At 47.6% G+C, this 16773-nt stretch overlaps 1 protein-coding gene across 2 annotated transcripts in view; it reads right to left on the minus strand.

Annotated features, from left to right (window-relative positions):
- Positions 1–16773, minus strand: part of LOC147701769 (sulfotransferase 2B1-like) — a 491047-nt gene that overhangs the window by 146610 nt on the left and 327664 nt on the right. For both annotated transcript variants that reach the window (XM_086930397.1, XM_086930396.1), the window contains exon 4: positions 2325–2419. In XM_086930397.1, coding sequence (XP_086786523.1) covers positions 2325–2419 — 95 coding nt within the window. The remainder of the gene's footprint in view (positions 1–2324; positions 2420–16773) is intronic.

Below are 16773 nucleotides of genomic sequence, written 5' to 3' on the forward strand. Positions count from 1 at the left end.
GTGTACCAGCGCGTCCAGTCGAGCAGTGACTCCATCCACCTTCTCAACCACCGTGGCAAACCCCTGCCGCATCTCCTGTATTAGGTTGGTCAGATCAATGTCTGTGGTAGCTGAGCCGGTAGCTTGTGGGGACGATGCACTAGGTGCAGGATCCGCTTGTACCGATTTCGCGCCTTTTTTTGCGCCTTCAAAGCTAAGTTTCGCCTGCCGATTTTCAGGCCGCACCATGGTGGTTATCTATCCCCGCATCTGTGCGCCGTGGAGCGTGGTAGCGCGTCAGGGTATCCCAGAGGGAGGCGACTGTAGAAGAGCAGCGACGCCGCAGGTGCCACGGTAGGGCAGCAAGGGCCAATGCAAAGGCGGGCTCAGGGGTACAGGAGGCCTGCGTGGATCTCAGGTGCCGTGAGGCCGAGCAGTAGAAGGCGCCGAGGCAGGGGAGGCTCCGGGACCTCCGTGCGCGTTTCAATGAAGGCGCCGATGGCCCAGGTGAGTGGACTCCGGGAGTGGCGGGGCACCGGTGAAGAGGGGCGGCATAGGAGGAGCCCACTCGGGAAGGTGCAGCGTGAGTCTCCCGTGTGTCGTGGTCCCCGGAGGAGGAGCCAGGCCGCAGCAGAGCCGGGAGAGGAGCAGGGCCCCGTCCGGAGGAGCAGCCGGTGGCGCAGCAGTCCGCAGGCCCACTCAGGGTCCAGAGGTGGGGCAGCAGCGTAATGGACGCTCCGGGCAAAAGCGCGGCGGCGCCGTGCACCGCGGGGGCCAAGCGCAACACACGATCCCGGATCCGGTATACTTCAGGGACTCACCGCACCGCCAAGAGCCCCAGGCAGTCGGGGGCCCCCACACGGACCCAGGACACAGGCCGCACCGCGGCTCCCGCCAGCAACCAGTAGCGGGTCAGTCCAAAGCCCCAGGAGCGAGGGTAGTAGCAGTAGATGGGGGGGGGGCTCTACACGGGCGGGGTGACAGCCTCCTACCGCCCGGCCAGGTCCACACACGAGGTCTCAGCAACAGGCCGCCGTCAGCTCCGTCATGTGGCCCAGACCCTCGTGGTCATCCCCGGTGTAGCGTAGACTGCTGCAGCCGGCCACCGCAATCCGTCAGCTCCAGTGCGATCTCCGCTGGAACTTCACCCGCTCACATCTCGAGTTGCGAGCAACAGAGCACCACCAGACTTGGGTCGATTGTAGAGTGGGACACCTGCAGCAGATGACGTGAAAATCAGGAGGTTTGGCACTCCGTGGCAGCAGATATATGCAGGATCATTTACCAAGGTGCGGGAGCTGCGTGTTCAAGCAGCCATTCCGCTTGCGCGCCCTCTAGCGCCCCCCATGCTCACACATCATCTGATAGATTGCAAACTTTCCTTCTTAGAAACCATGTCCCTTCAACTTACTGACACTTGGGGGCATATTATCTAGGGCTGGCGATAATTATTGCCGACCGCGCTTAGTGCGCTTTTCATTTTCGCCGGCTATCGCTGGAATATCTTGCCAAGCTAGCACTGTATTACCAACGCTCAGTGCTATGGCGATAAATATTCCAGCGAAAGCAAGCAAATGGCCAAATATCGCCTAAAAAACAGCAAAATCCCTCCCAAAACGGCGATGATCTTCGTGATAAGGCCCTGTGGCCTTAACCCCATAATCCACCTCCCATTTTAGGTATGCCTAACACAGGAATTTAGCAGATGTTAAATTTCTGCGTTAGGCCAGACGTAGCACGATTATTATCATCGCTACCCCTCCTTGCTAATATCGTGAATCTGCCGGTGTGATATTTTCCCATGTTGTTTCTGTCAGCCACGCCTACTTGCATCTCATTATCGATGCGTAGCAAGTGGTGACAGAAACGGGAGATAAATCAAGGATACACGCACCAGCGTGTCCTTGTTTATAATGTGATAGAATTATCGCCGCTTTTCACCCGAAAACGGGCGCTAAAGCGGCGATAAATCTATCGCCAGCCCTAGATAATATGCTGCATGGTTTCTTTCAGCCTATCTACCTAATAATTCCCACCAACTAAGAAGATATGTAGCCCCACTAATGATGTCAGATAACTCATATTAATTGTATCTACCACAAAGAAACTGGAGTAAATGCACAGAATGGACCTTGAGCCACTGGGCATTCTGCTTTCACATTTAAGGGACGCCTATGGTAAACCTGCGACATAAAAATAATTATTTTAGCATTAGGGTGAAACTGGCCACAAATCTAAGAGAACAACGCCATTGAAATTAGGGGTGTGCATGAGCCTCTGATTTCCTAAGTAACTTTGACTCCCCTGCATCAATTTAATTGAAATCATGGTAGTGAGAGATTTACCTCCAGCAGTTCATCATAAGTGATGAAAAAGAACTTGCTTCTGTCCTTCATTTCCATCCACCCTTGAACATGATCAAACCAGGAACCAAAGGGCACTGAGGAATCACAAAGTGAAAGTTAACACGATGCAATGTACTGTCATTCTACTCCAGCTCTTCATCATAACAAACTATTACTTGAACTTGTATTGCCATTTATGTATTACACTTTGCACCAAGTTTGTGTCCCAAAAATGACACAAACGATTGTAATATGTTTACTTGGGATTCACTTTTCAGCACACAACTTTTTAATTTCCACAGGATAGTTGTCTGAAAAAATTGGAAAGCTGCACTGTTTGGAATTAGTTTGTGTGAAGGGGACATGAATGGTACATCAGCGTTCCCATGTAACCACCAATGGTTTTTGATGCAAAGACCTATCTCCTATCAATAGTAGACAGGGCTTTGCACCCGAAAATAGTGCCTCTTTCATGCAAGTGTTAAAAAAGGAGAAATGTTTTTATTTCTCCAAACGTTTCTGACGTTGCATGTGTGCTACGATGTACAGCACACATCCAAGGTGGCAAAAGAATGTTTAGACATAGTATTTTGTACTATAAGGCCATCCTGTCAGCATAAAACCTATGCTAGAAATCAGGCAGACACATTTGAAATGTTGTACAATAGCATGCACTAGACACGGCAGGCTGTTTCCACGCCAGCACCAGGGCAGAGAGCAGCAAGGCCATATCTCAGTAAATATAACACTATCCTGCTCTAACCTTTCATGCAAAGGAGCACAGAAACTTTGCTGTATTTCATGATTTATTAGCAAATCTACCAAAGAGTTGCTCTAGTGTTATACATGGAGAAAGAACCCTCTGCTGTACGGTACTGCAAGTAAATGAATATTTCCATGCCCATCTAGAGGAACGTGACTGAGGGTCGTCCATGTTCCTTTCTACACTCATAGAATTCTGATCACTCCCTATCCCTGACTTCTCCACCAGAGCTCAATCTGACCTTGACCACAGTACTCACAAGACAAAGCTCCCTCCAGTGCACGAGCATTGCTAAAAAGAGGACTCAGCCAGGACGCAATCACTCTTAAACCCTGATTTATCCTCTGAATTCCACACCAGTGCTCAGTCTGCCCCCAACTCTGGCACACACAACACGCTTCCACTGTGGTCAATGCTGAACCATGGATGGGAACCCCTCCCAACTCCGGACGAGGGCAGGGAGTCCCAGTCCTTGACTCTCTCATCATGGCTCAATGTTTGTCTCTGACCCGTGCACCAGTGACACACTGTGCAGGGTTTGACCCTGTCTATATCTTTCCGCACCTGGTCACTTCGGCCCATCGTGAAGCAATACCAACGCCACGGACAGTGCTCATCCACCTTAAACACGGATGAGTACCCCTCCCCCCGAAAAAGTAGAGGGCTCAGAGTACGGGCATACTCGCGTCACTGATCTGCACCCAACCCCCAGATCAGTGACCAGGAAAGAAACTCCGGAGAGTGGCGACCTCACAACTCATTCCGTCCGCACCCAATCCACCGCTCCTCGGAAGCATACGTCCGACCCACTAACAGAGAAACTCAATTCTCTACACCACTCGCCCACTACTCGCTGAACGCACCACGGTGACCATATACTAAAATGGCAAGGTCCTAATACAAAGCCAACAATGACAATCTAGAGTCTTTTGACGCCCTCTTCCCCGCTCTCCGGAATGCACCATCTCATGCACCGCCCAACCCTTCACCCTCGCCAGAAGAACCATACCAACCCTCCGAACCCACCTAAAGCCCTGGTACACTTTAGACACCACTCGTTCCTCTCACTACGTGACAACCCACACACCGCCCTCTGGAAGAACATGGCCCCAACACGTTCCTCACCCAGCTCCCACACCCCCGACTCCTACCTCGGCAGAACTCCCCAACAACCTCAAGGGCACACCTCCGTGTGACACCCTACCCACACCCACCAAGGAGAATAGGACCTCCCCTCCTCCCACCTCCAGGTCTCCTCACCTTCAGACACACAACGGGCCGACATTCCCGAGCAACCCCACTTACCTCCAGACACACAATTGGGCTGACACTCCCGAACAACCCCACCTACCCCCACCATGCAACTTCACCCCCAGAGAGTACAGGTCCTCCATACCACCTAACTCCCCCAAAGTGAACAGGTCTCCTTCACTGCACACCTCTCATCCCCATCAGTTACCTGCCGACTCCCTCCCCCAACAGCCACTGTCCGCCGACTCACCCTAGCCCACTCGGAGCAACCCGAACAACCAGCACATCTAATCACACAGGAATCAAAGCACCAACGCACCCAAAAAACACCAACCAGACTGCATTCAAGGCCCCGCCCGGACCCAACGCGGTCAACGTAACCAAACCAAGGCGACCTAACTCTCCGAGGCTCCCTCAACCAAGACCCTACTAGGGCAACACATCCACCACTATGCTACACAACACCTCGAGAATCACCCCCCTCAGGGCAATCACATCCCCTCAAGACCCATCCCAAAGTCCCGACGAATATGAGACGGAGCAGAGATTCTCCCTAACAACCATAACCGGGGCTTAAGAAAACTAATAACCAACCTCACGGCCCACAAACTCCAACGCACCCACTCGTACACCACCAGCTCACAACAGAGAGCTCCCATAGTCCACCCTCAGTAAGGGATCACAATCCCCCTCCCCAGAACTTCTCATAGGCCCAAAATAACTAGTGAGCCTTTGTCCGAGAGTAAGGCGGCAGTCTTCGACTACCCGAACGACAAGCTCAGGACTATCACCCTACAATCCAAAATACAGGTGATCACCGGGCTAGTAAGAGAACAAGGCTCACCAAAAATCACCTAGATGGCCGACCACTGGCACGATCATCCCTAGGGCCCCCCTTAAAAAGACTCCCATAGCAGAGACAACTCCCACAAACTGCTTGCTCATTAACTGCAGATCAGCCATCAAACATGCCACCGAACTAGCAGAATCCATCCTCACCCATGACGTTGACATAGCATTCATCACTGAAACCTGGCTCAATGACTCCTCCCTATCTCTCCTGGACACTTTCGTCCCCCCAGGCTTCTTAACTCCATGCGCGCTAGCGGAATTCCGCTCCTGCGCTGAGTTTTCGTAAATCGCATGTTACGTGACGAGCTGGGCTCGTCATCAGCGTGCGAGCGGGCTACGCCATGACGAGCCCAGCTCGTCATCAGCGTCGAAGGGGTTAATCACTCGCCAATACAGAAAAGGCCAAAGAGAAGGAGGCATAGCAATCATCCACAGAAACATTATCTCCATGTCAGAGGCAGATTCCTTCAACTACAACATCTTTGAAGCTGCCTAACCCTCACCGTTGGTACAAGCAACAGGGAATCTGCCACCATTGGTACAAGCAACAAAGAATCACTAACCTGTCAGCTCATCTACCACCCCCGGGCAACTCAGCTGCTTTCACTGAACACCTGTCTGACCTGATTGCTCACTTCAAGATACGAACAACCTTATTCTAGCTGACCTCAACCTTCACTGGAATTAAGTTAACAACCCACCAGTACGCAACCTGAATGAGCTACTTTTCAACAACAACTTCTCGCAACACTGCACAGAAGAGACCTATACCAAAGGATCAATCCATGATGCCATTATCGCCAAACAAGACTTAGTGATGATAACTCACACCTTACCCGTCGACTGGTCTGACCACCACTTAATCCTCTTCCACCTTACCCAACCAGTTACCCTACAACCACACATCCGCAAACAGCCCAAATGGACCAGAAACCTCACCCAGGTCAACATGACTGCCTTGAAGAAAAAAGTCAATGCACAACTCAGCATCCCCACGGATGGTCTAACCACGACAGAACTCACGGACCATTACAACACATCCATGGCATCCATTCTAGATCAGATGAACCCCCTGAAACAAAAAAACCCAGAAACATCCCATCCAGATCCTGGTTCAATACGGACGTCAACAATGAAAAGAGACAACTTAGAGCCAAAGAAAGACTCTGGAGAAAGAACCCCTCCACGTGCCTACTTGAACAACTCAGAGCAGCTAGAAGAAAATACAAAAAACAAATCCATAGTTTTAAATCCAACTTCTTCATGCCGCCCTGGACAATGCTAAAAACAGGCCTAACGAACTGTTCAAAATCATCAAGCAGCAAACCTCCAAGCCCCTCGTATCCTATACCCAGACCTCCAAGGAACTGAGTGAAAACTTCGACACCTTCTTTGAAGAAAAAATCTCCAAGATTGAGCTCTCACTAGATACAGACACCAACACCAACTCTGCATGCGTAGGCCCTCTCCCAGTCATAATGGAAAACAGTAGCCGGCTACACACGAATTTGTGGAAATCCTTCAATCCCAACTTAGAAGCCGAGATTATCAAGCTAATCTCCACCACCAATCCCGCTTCCCACGCCGTCGACCCTACACCCTTCCAACTGACCAAAGTCCTCAAACTTTCTATAGCCCTGTTCTGGTACAGAATCATCAACAGCTCCTTGAGAACCAGAAGCATAACTGACTGCCTTAAAGTAGTCCAAGTAACGCTAATGATTAAGAAACTAGGCCTTGACTGCACAGACCTAAACAACTTCAGACCCGTCTCCAATCTCCCCCTCCTATACAAAATCCTCAAAAAATGCGCACTCTCTCAACTGACTCAGCAAATGAGCAATATCAGCCTTCTTGACCCTCAACAATCAGGTTTCAAAAAAGGTTACAGCACTGAAACAGCGATCCTCAACATCACAGATGACATCCGTAAGTCACTGGATACTGATCACTGCTGCCTACTCATTCTCCAAGACCTGTCGGCTGCCTTTGACACAGTTAATCACCAGCTCCTCATCAAGGCCCTACTAGAAAGGGTTGGCGCAGATGAGACGGTCCTCCGCTGGTTCTAGCCTTCCTACAAAACAGATCGCAAAGACTTTGCATCCAAACTTTGCCCAGTCAGCAGGGGTGTACCCCAAGGTTCAGTGCTCTCTCCCACACTGCTCAACATATACATACAACCCATCATCACTATACTCAAAATAGCGAAGATCCCCTTCCACCTATACGCTGATGACACCCAGATCTATCTAGAAACCACCTCCCGAGACGACATTTCCAGATTAAATAACACTATTAAACAAATTCAACTATGGCTGTCCCAAAACCTCCTCAAACTCAATCAAGTCAAAACCGAGTTCCTCCTAATCTCCAACAAGGAAGAGAACCCACAAATTGCAGAATGGCTCAAGGATATGGGTTCTCTAAGCAGCACTCCCACCATGACGAACTCAGTAAAATCTCTGGGAATCTCCCTTGACCCAAAACTGGAAATGACCCACCACATCAAAAACTCCTCAAAGACTGCCTTCCTTAACCTGAATCGTCTCCACAAAAATAAACCATTCATCCCTACCAAAGACCTCAAAAAAGCTACACAAGCACTGGTGCTATCCAGACTAGACTAGACTAACGCAACCCTAACTGGCACTGGTAAAGCCCACCAAGCTCCCCTCAAAACCACCTTCAACGCGGCAGCCAGAATGGCCACCGGAATCAGGAAATATGATCACATCTCACCAGCCCTAAGAGAACAAAAATGGCTCCCTGTGGAACAGAGGGCCAACTTCAAAACTGCCTGCCTAACGCACAAAGCCCTACACACAGGAAAACCGGACTACCTGGCCGCCAAACTTACCTGGCCAAACAAGAAACCTCAGGAGTTCCAACTCCCTCCTTCTCATCCCTATTAAAGCACGCAAACAATAAACCGCGGCCAGATCATTTGCCGGAAACGCGCCCAAAATCTGGAACTCCATCCCAGCAGATATCAGGACCACCCCGTCCTTCACAAAATTTAAAAAACTCCTAAAAGCCCTCCTCCTCAACCCCCACCTCCCAAACGGATAGCTGTCACCTCCACGCCAATTGTACTGATCCACGAAAGCCCACCACCAGACAAATATGCCCGGCATGCGAGACTGCTGCTAAACTCTTGCACTACCCCAAGAATGCATTCAATGAAGCTACCTCAGGACCCATCTACTACCTCATGAATCCACAGCACTCATTGAATCCAGAATCTCTATGTTTAAGACTCCTCTACTATTGTAATTTCTTAAATCACACTGTTGTAATGCGCTCTGATACCCTCGGGTCAGGTCAGCGCTATATGAAACTCCTAAAATAAATAAATGAAATAATTAGGCGACTTGCAATATCCTTTTAACGTATGGCTTGTAATACACATGATCACATCGTTACTCTTCCTGTAAGCCACCTAAATCCTTGAGGGCAGATTTACAAGCCCCTTGTGCCACCGATGCATCACTTTTTGCGACGTACCGGTGACGCATTTTACTGCTCCATATTTACAAGGACAGGAAAAGCCACCCTGTATGACTTTTTCTCTTGAAAATATGGCCCCTTTGTACACAGCACTTTGCGTGAAAAGGGTGTTCCATGGGAGTTGCTGTGGGTGTTGCCACGCAACACCCATGGAACCAGACACATTTCCAGGGGTGGTGTAGGGAGACGCAACAAGGAGAAATTCATTCATTTCTCCTCATTTTCTTTCCTTTGGCATTCTGAAGCACACAGAGAAAGAGGAAATCACCTCTAATGAAGTTTTTCAACTTCAATGTGTACTAATGCAGCACACATAGAAGTTGAAAAACAGTATTTCAGATTGTTTTTGTGCAGGAAGGGAACCCTTCCTGAACAAAAACAATCTCCCCACGACCCAGACCTCTATGCACCATGGTGCAAAGGTGCCTGCGCCAGCGCATGGCAGCAGTTTGTACGCAAGCGCATGGGGAAGCACAGAGATGCGACATATTGTTGTAAATATGTTGCATCCCTGTGCTTTGAAGGTGACTCAGTGTGGCGCAGCCAAATGTCTTGCAGGACGCACTGAGTCCCTTTCTTGTAAATCTGCCACTTGGTGTTTTGCTCTTTCATTGCAAGAAACACTATAGCTGCACACATAAAGGATGAAAGTAAAATCTGTAAAATTAAAAACACCAAATTGCAGTTTGTGTTATATTGTAAAAAAAAACAACCAGTTTAACATGAAAAGGACTGTAACACACCAAATAGCAGATAAGTAGTAGCATGCATATATATGCTTTATTTCGTGTAATTAAGCATGTGCAAAAATAGATATGTTATCATAAACCTCTCCTTTCTGATGATCATTGTATATTTTAGAAAAAAAGACCATATTAATGATCTGCGATCTGCTTTTCACGTTGCTTGCTGGAGTTGGCAGTAAGCATTATCATGTCACAACTTCAGCTGTCATACGTTATTACAGATGGGCAGCTACATCATTTTCTTATTGCAGGATATTAGACACTTTTTTATATTAGGATTGCAGACTTTCATATACTATGAAGTCATTAACTGACTGTGAGGTTTCCAGGATTTTGGTAGAGAAATGAATGGCACTTCCAAGTTTTTATAAGAGCTTATACGAGTAGTGCAGATTATACAGCATAATGCAGTGGATCACATTTATATTAAAATGAAAATAAATGCAAGGACTATTGAGTAGCAAATTGCAACTTACCACAGTACTGTAGTCAAAAGAGGATAAAAATGTTGAGGAGGAAGGTGATGTATGTAAATGTAGATTAGCTATTCTTAATTCCACACGAATGCACTGATGTACTTTAAAGAAATATATATTGTCACAGTACAAATGTGTTGAGCTAAGTGTAGTAAACATATACTTACATATAAATACTTACCTGTCAATACTGAAATAAACTTAACTGTCAAACATTTTGCCACTTATGTTGTGTTTATAAAGTTGTGAGACATCAATATACCCTACTTAATATTTTAAACCTCCACCATATCAGGTTCAATCCCTATGTCAGAAGTATTTATTTTTGGCACAAATGTTAAACGTAGCCTGCTAGGATTTCAAAGATTTGAAAACCGACTGCATTATAGAGAAGGGAAGGGATTGTTGTTAAATTTCCATATAATAAAAATTGCACAAACTGTATATTCTTTAGGCAACACATATCTTGAAAACCAACTGCACTGACGAGTTTGATTTCTTAGTCATGCTGCTAAATGAGACAACATTCTTATAAAGTAGGCCTAAGGTTAATACAGCTGTGAAAAAAGTACTTTATGTTGCTTCAAAGCCACATAAAAAGTCAATAGCAAGAAAACCTGGCTCTTAAGAATCTTTAAGACATCCTCCATGATCAGAGTACCCCTGTATTTTGTATAGCTTTTGATGTGTTATATGGCAGTTAGGGTCATTCTCCTACCATTAGGGTCATTATCCATCCCTCCCACCCCCTTTCTTATGGTGGCCGCTGCGTAGTGAGGAGAGCGACCCTTGACCCTTTTCGACAGGTCGCTCCCCACGCCACACAGCACCACCTGTGTGCCCGTGCCCTTAGCCCAGCTGCTGCTTCTGCTGACGGAAGTTTGAGGCCCTTCACCACCCACAGGCTACTAGCTGCGCCTCATCCCTGGTAGCCAGTGGTAGGCCGTAGACTGCTAAGTGTTATTGTATTGCTTTTGTTGTCAATATTTATTTTGTTTTCATTTCATTCCTCCTTTCACCCTCTTGTGCTATTCTGTGCCCTGTGCCCTTTCTCACCATTCCTCCCGTGGTTTTTCCAGCCGCTGCATCTCTGCACCCCCCGCTCTCCCATTCATCCGCTCTCACCTCCCAGCTGCTCCTCCCTCCCACCTCCCCTTCGACGATTACACACCTGCTTCATAGCCGCCCCGAAGTGTACCCAAGAACACTTCTCCTGTAGGAACTGCAGCTTCACCAACATCCGATTCGCAAATCCACCCACCAGAATAGAACCCAACAACCTCAGATGCATTCTTCTCAAAACCCGCTCCACCCGCAAACACGCCGTTGAACTCTGGGACCTACTCGACTCTACCTCCCTAGATATCACCTTCCTGACAGAGACCTGGCTAAACCCCTCCTCTGCACCCGACATCGCCGTAGCCATCCCAGATGGCTACAAGATCACCCGCAGGGACCACATCAACAGAGCAGGAGAAGGAATCGCCATCGTCCACAGGAACACTCTCAGAGTCTCAACCAACACGTACGACACCCTCAGTACCGCCGAACACCTGCACTTCCTGATCCAAACAGATCCCAACACCACCCTCAGAGGAACCATCGTCTACAGACCCCCCGGACTCCCACCACTGTTCAGCGACTCCATCGCCGACTTCGTCAGTACACACGCCCTTGCCTCCACAGACTACATCCTTCTCGGGGACCTGCACTTCCACCTCGAGAACACCAACTCTACCACCCTGATCGACAACCTCACCAACCTTGGACTCCGAAATCTCGTCACAACACCCACCCACTCTACCGGCCACACGCTTGACACCATTTTCTCTGCAAGCGCCCACGTCTCCTTAAACCACACCACTGAACTCCACTGGACCGACCATCGCTGCATCCACTTAATCTTCCGGAAACCCACCACGCACCACTGCACCCAACAGATCCCCCGCTACTGCGGAAGCAAAGTCACTGAAGACCAGCTAACCACCACCCTCGCCTGGGGCCCTCTTGCGGACCCCACCGACCCCGACACCACTGCCTGCAACCTCAGACATTGGATCGACGACTACGCCAACACCCTTGCCCCGAACAAGAAACCCTCCAACAGACAGGCCAACAAGAAAACCAGCTGGTTCACTGCAGACCTAAAGGCCTCTAAGCAAACCTGCCGAAAGCTAGAGAAGAAATGGCACCGTAAACAGACACGGACAGCTACACTGCCCACAAGAACGCCACCCGCAGACATTATTACCTCATCAGATCTGCCAAAAGGGCTTCCTTCAAAGACCGCCTAGACAACAATGCACACAACCGCAAAGAGCTCTTCAACATCGTGAAGGAACTCTCCAACCCCAACGCCAACACCAATGACATTCCACCTTTGTAAGACCTGTGGGACTCCCTTGCCGCCTTCTTCCATCGCAAAATCGCAGACATCCACAACAGCATCAACGTCTCGACCGTCCTGACAGCCACTGAGATCTCCATCCCCAAGTCCACCATCCGCACCGACCTCCTGCTCTCCTGGACCAACATAAACGATGATGATACCATCAAAATCATGAACACCATCCACTCCAGATCTCCGTCAGACCCATGCCCACACCACATTTTTAATAAAGCCAGCACCACCATCGCACCCCATCTCCGGAAAACCATAAACATCTCCTTCGAAACAGCAACCTTCCCGGAAAGCTGGAAGCACACCGAGATCAACACCTTACTCAAAAAACCCAAGGCTGACCCCAAGGACCTCAAGAACTTCCGGCCCATCTCCCTGCTCCCATTCCCGGCGAAGATCTTCAAGAAGACCATCAGCAGACAACTGACCGGCTACCTTGAGGAGAACAGCATCCTGGACCCATCCCAGTCTGGGTTCCGCAGCAACCACATCTCCGAAACCGCCCTCATTACAGCCCCTGATGACAATAGAGCCCTCCTGGACAACCGAAAAACTGCGGCTGTCATCCTCCTGGACCTGTCAGACACCTTCTACACTGTCTGCCACTGCACCCTACGCACATGCCTCCACGACGCGGGGATCCAAGACAAGGCTCTGGCCTGGACCACCTCCTTCCTCTTTGGCAGAACCCACAGCGTCCGCCTCCCCCCTTTCCATGCCTAAGCCACCGAGATCATCTGCGGCATACCCCAGGGCTCATCCCTCAGCCCAACATTGTTCAACATCTACATGGCAGCGCTCGCCCACGTCGCCTGACTACACGACCTCAACATCATCCCCTATGCCGACGACACTCAGCTAATCATCTCCCTCACCAAGGACCCTCTCGCCGCCAAAACCAACCACCACGAAGGAATGAAAGCCGTCGCCGAGTGGATGAAGAACAGCCGTCTGAAGCGAAACTCAGACAAGACAGAAGTCTTCATCCTCGTCTCGACCCCCTCCGCCTGGGACGACTCCTGGTGGCCGACCACACTGGGAACAGCACCAACACCCACCGACCATGCACGCAACCTAGGGTTCATCCTCAACTCTACTCTCACCATGACAAAACAGGTCAACGCCATCTTGTCCTCCTGCTTCACACCCTCCACATGCTTCGCAAGATCTACAGGTGGATCCCCACAGAAACAAGAAGAACGGTCACCCAGGCCCTCGTCAGCAGCAGGTTGGACAACGGAAACGCCCTCTACGCAGGAGCCTCGGCTAAACTCCTGAAACAACTCCAACGCATTCAAAACGCCTCTGCATGCCTGATCCTCAACATCCCTCGCCACAGCCACATCACACCACACCTGAGAGAACTGCAACAATGTGATCACCTTCAGGCTCCTCACCCATGCACACAAGGCACTCCACAACACCGGACCAGCATACCTCAACAGATGACTCAGCTTCTACAACCCCAACTGCCAGCTCCGCTCCGCTGCCCTCGCCCTCGCAACAGTCCCCCGCAACCGAAGAGCAACCTCCGGCGGCCGATCGTTCTCCCACATCATTGACAAGACCTGGAACACCCTCCCTATCCTACTACGGCAGACCCAGGACCTCCTAACCTTCAGAAGACTCCTCAAGCCCTGGCTATTCGAGCAGTAGCAGCATCCCTCCCTCCAGCGCCTTGAGACCCTCACGGATAAGTAATGCGCTTTACAAATTATCTGATTGATTGATTGATTCTCGACATTGCTAAGTGAGCATGAGCTCTGCTGCCATGATGCTGCTTTTGCGCACATTACTACATAACTTTATTTTGCAAGATCTGTTTGTGCCTTTCACATGGGGACTGTCTGCTTTCTGCATTCTCTGCATATTACTGGAGTTTAGTCTTAACACAATGAGCAAGTTTGATAAACATGCCCCTTGTTATTTTGTTGTGGTCAGTCCCTAGGACTCAGACATAACATGCTAAACACAACTGCATTGCTGGAAAACTCGTGCTTTGATGTTATGGGGATGCATGTTGTTCACACACACTTGGAGAGAGACATTTTCCTGGAGAAGAACTATGCTGTTCCTATGATGTAAAGCTTCCACCTAGGCTCTAAGGTATGGGGTGTGCTGACAAAGCCCAGAGATCTTCCTTTATATAATAAACTTCAACTTACCAAGGGGAGGGTGGTTAGGCCTAATAGTCCACTGTCTGTATATGATGACATCTACCTTTATATTCTATGGTATCGTAACAATGCTAACTCTTTTAGGTTTATGCATTTTGCTACTGGTAGTGGCTGGTATATTGCATTATAGAGCACAACAGTTAAAATTAACATTTTGAACTGTTACAGTGACTCTGCCTATTCTTATTGTGGACTAGTACGAGTGAGTGAGCGAAAAGGAGGAATGTCTTGCTACAGCGATTCCTGACAGAGTCAGGAATGTTGTGTTTTGGGTTATCTAATCATTTGTAGCTTCGGGATTATGTAGGAGAATGAATGAGACACTATAGATAGTCAGTTTTGGGATTTTGAGTATTAAGGTGGTAGAAAGGTACAACCCCTATACACCAAGGTCCTGTTTTCATGTGCATAGTTCAGTGTATGTGCAGAATCCTCGCAACAGATGACTTATGTCATATTAGCTATCTTGCAGATGGTGCTAAACATCTAAATGGACATGCCCCATTGAATTAACAACTACGATAGGTTTTCAAATAAAAGCATATTTAAAAGGTTATTCAGTTCCCTTTGCTTCCAGTTAGAAGTAGTTTGGAGTAGAGGAATGTCTGTCTTGCTAAGAAGGAAAACTCTGAGGCTCTCATTACGATGGCTGTGATCTCATAAAGTCAGCCTCTTTTAAATATGCTAGCAGGAATGTGAATTAGCTCCAGATTAAATTTTATCAGTAAGGGGCTATTGCTGAGGATGCAGCTCATTTTCCGGAACTGGATAGAGGATGAGGTAGTGATCATACAGCATATCCTATTATCTCAGATGAAAGTAAATTACCCTGCCCTTGACTACATCTTTTGTGTAGGTATTGCTGCTTACAGCCAATGTGCTGTATTGCTGAAACTTGCTCCAACCTTTCAGGGGAGCAGAGAGATCCTATCTACTCCATTAAAGGCATGGTAGGAGTTGTACAAGGAAACATAGAGAGGAGCAGGTAGCACAGGGCTATGCGGAAAGGCAAAAGAGACTGTAACTGGAGCATTTACTACTGTGCAATATGACAACTCACCTTGTTGGAGCTACACATAGATCAGAACCCCAGACTAAGGTATCTCATCCCATTATCTATGCCATCATCAATCTACACAAGCAGCTCTAGTTTTCATGAGAACCTAGCCTTGATAAACTGTGCAAATTACTCTCTTGCCAAAGGCAAACATGTCTTCACAGTGCATTATCACAATATCAAATTAGGCAGTGTAAACTATAGGAAATCACATCCATAAAGATTATGCTGATGCGTGATATCCATATTTTGGAGTGCAAAATGTATGTCCTATGATATAATGCCCAAAATACTATCATACTCTGCCATATAAAGAATATGTTATAGCATAACAGAAATTTATTACCACAACAACATATGGAGCAATCATATTCTCCACATCAGTCACTTTCACAAAATACCAATACCTTCTCAGACAAAGAAACAATTGCACCATTGTCATTTAAATTCAGGTTCACTATATCTACTTAGCCATGTAATCCTACAAACTCTAACACTCTTTCTCTCTTTGCATCTTATTTACACCCTATAATTTTTCACAAATACATAGGCTCTATAAACAGAACAGGTTGATTATCAATAATTTTCTAAAAGTAGCTAAATCCAGCCATGTGCCCCTTACAAATATTTTTTCGGACTTGCCTGTACCACATTTCTGCTGGCTGATTCCCAGAGGACACTTTGATTTTGGTGGCCTGTCCTAGTCAGCTCCTGCCTGTGGGCTACAACAAAGCTTTGTCTTAACCCTGCTGCTGTGTATATAGTAGATCGTTGGCAAGCACCTGAGGTAGCCAGCATATTAGTGTATGCAGATAATAAAATGCTCATTAAGCAATGCCAGATTGTATTACAGATAATGTTGATGTCTCTCCATGGATACCCCATTGAGAATGGTGTTTGGACAGAATATCAGAAAAAATATTTTGATACAGAAAAGTCATTGCAGGAATACTGTGATGTCAAAAACATTATAGACATACATATCTAAGAAAACTATATCATTTTAGACTTGTTTTTAAAATTGTTGTAAAATATATAGTTTACTAAAATAGCATGTTATATAATATTGTGTTTGATGATATTTTTGTTAAACAGTTGTAGTAATGTAAAATGTATTTTATGTGCTTAATTTTAAAAATATTTGATGTTTTGCATATTTGTTTTCTAAAAAGTATATTTTTTCTGTTTAATTTTAAAAATATATTATTTTTTAAAA

This window comes from Lissotriton vulgaris, chromosome 7 (assembly GCF_964263255.1).
Source record: "Lissotriton vulgaris chromosome 7, aLisVul1.2, whole genome shotgun sequence".
Taxonomy (NCBI): Eukaryota; Metazoa; Chordata; class Amphibia; order Caudata; family Salamandridae; genus Lissotriton; species Lissotriton vulgaris.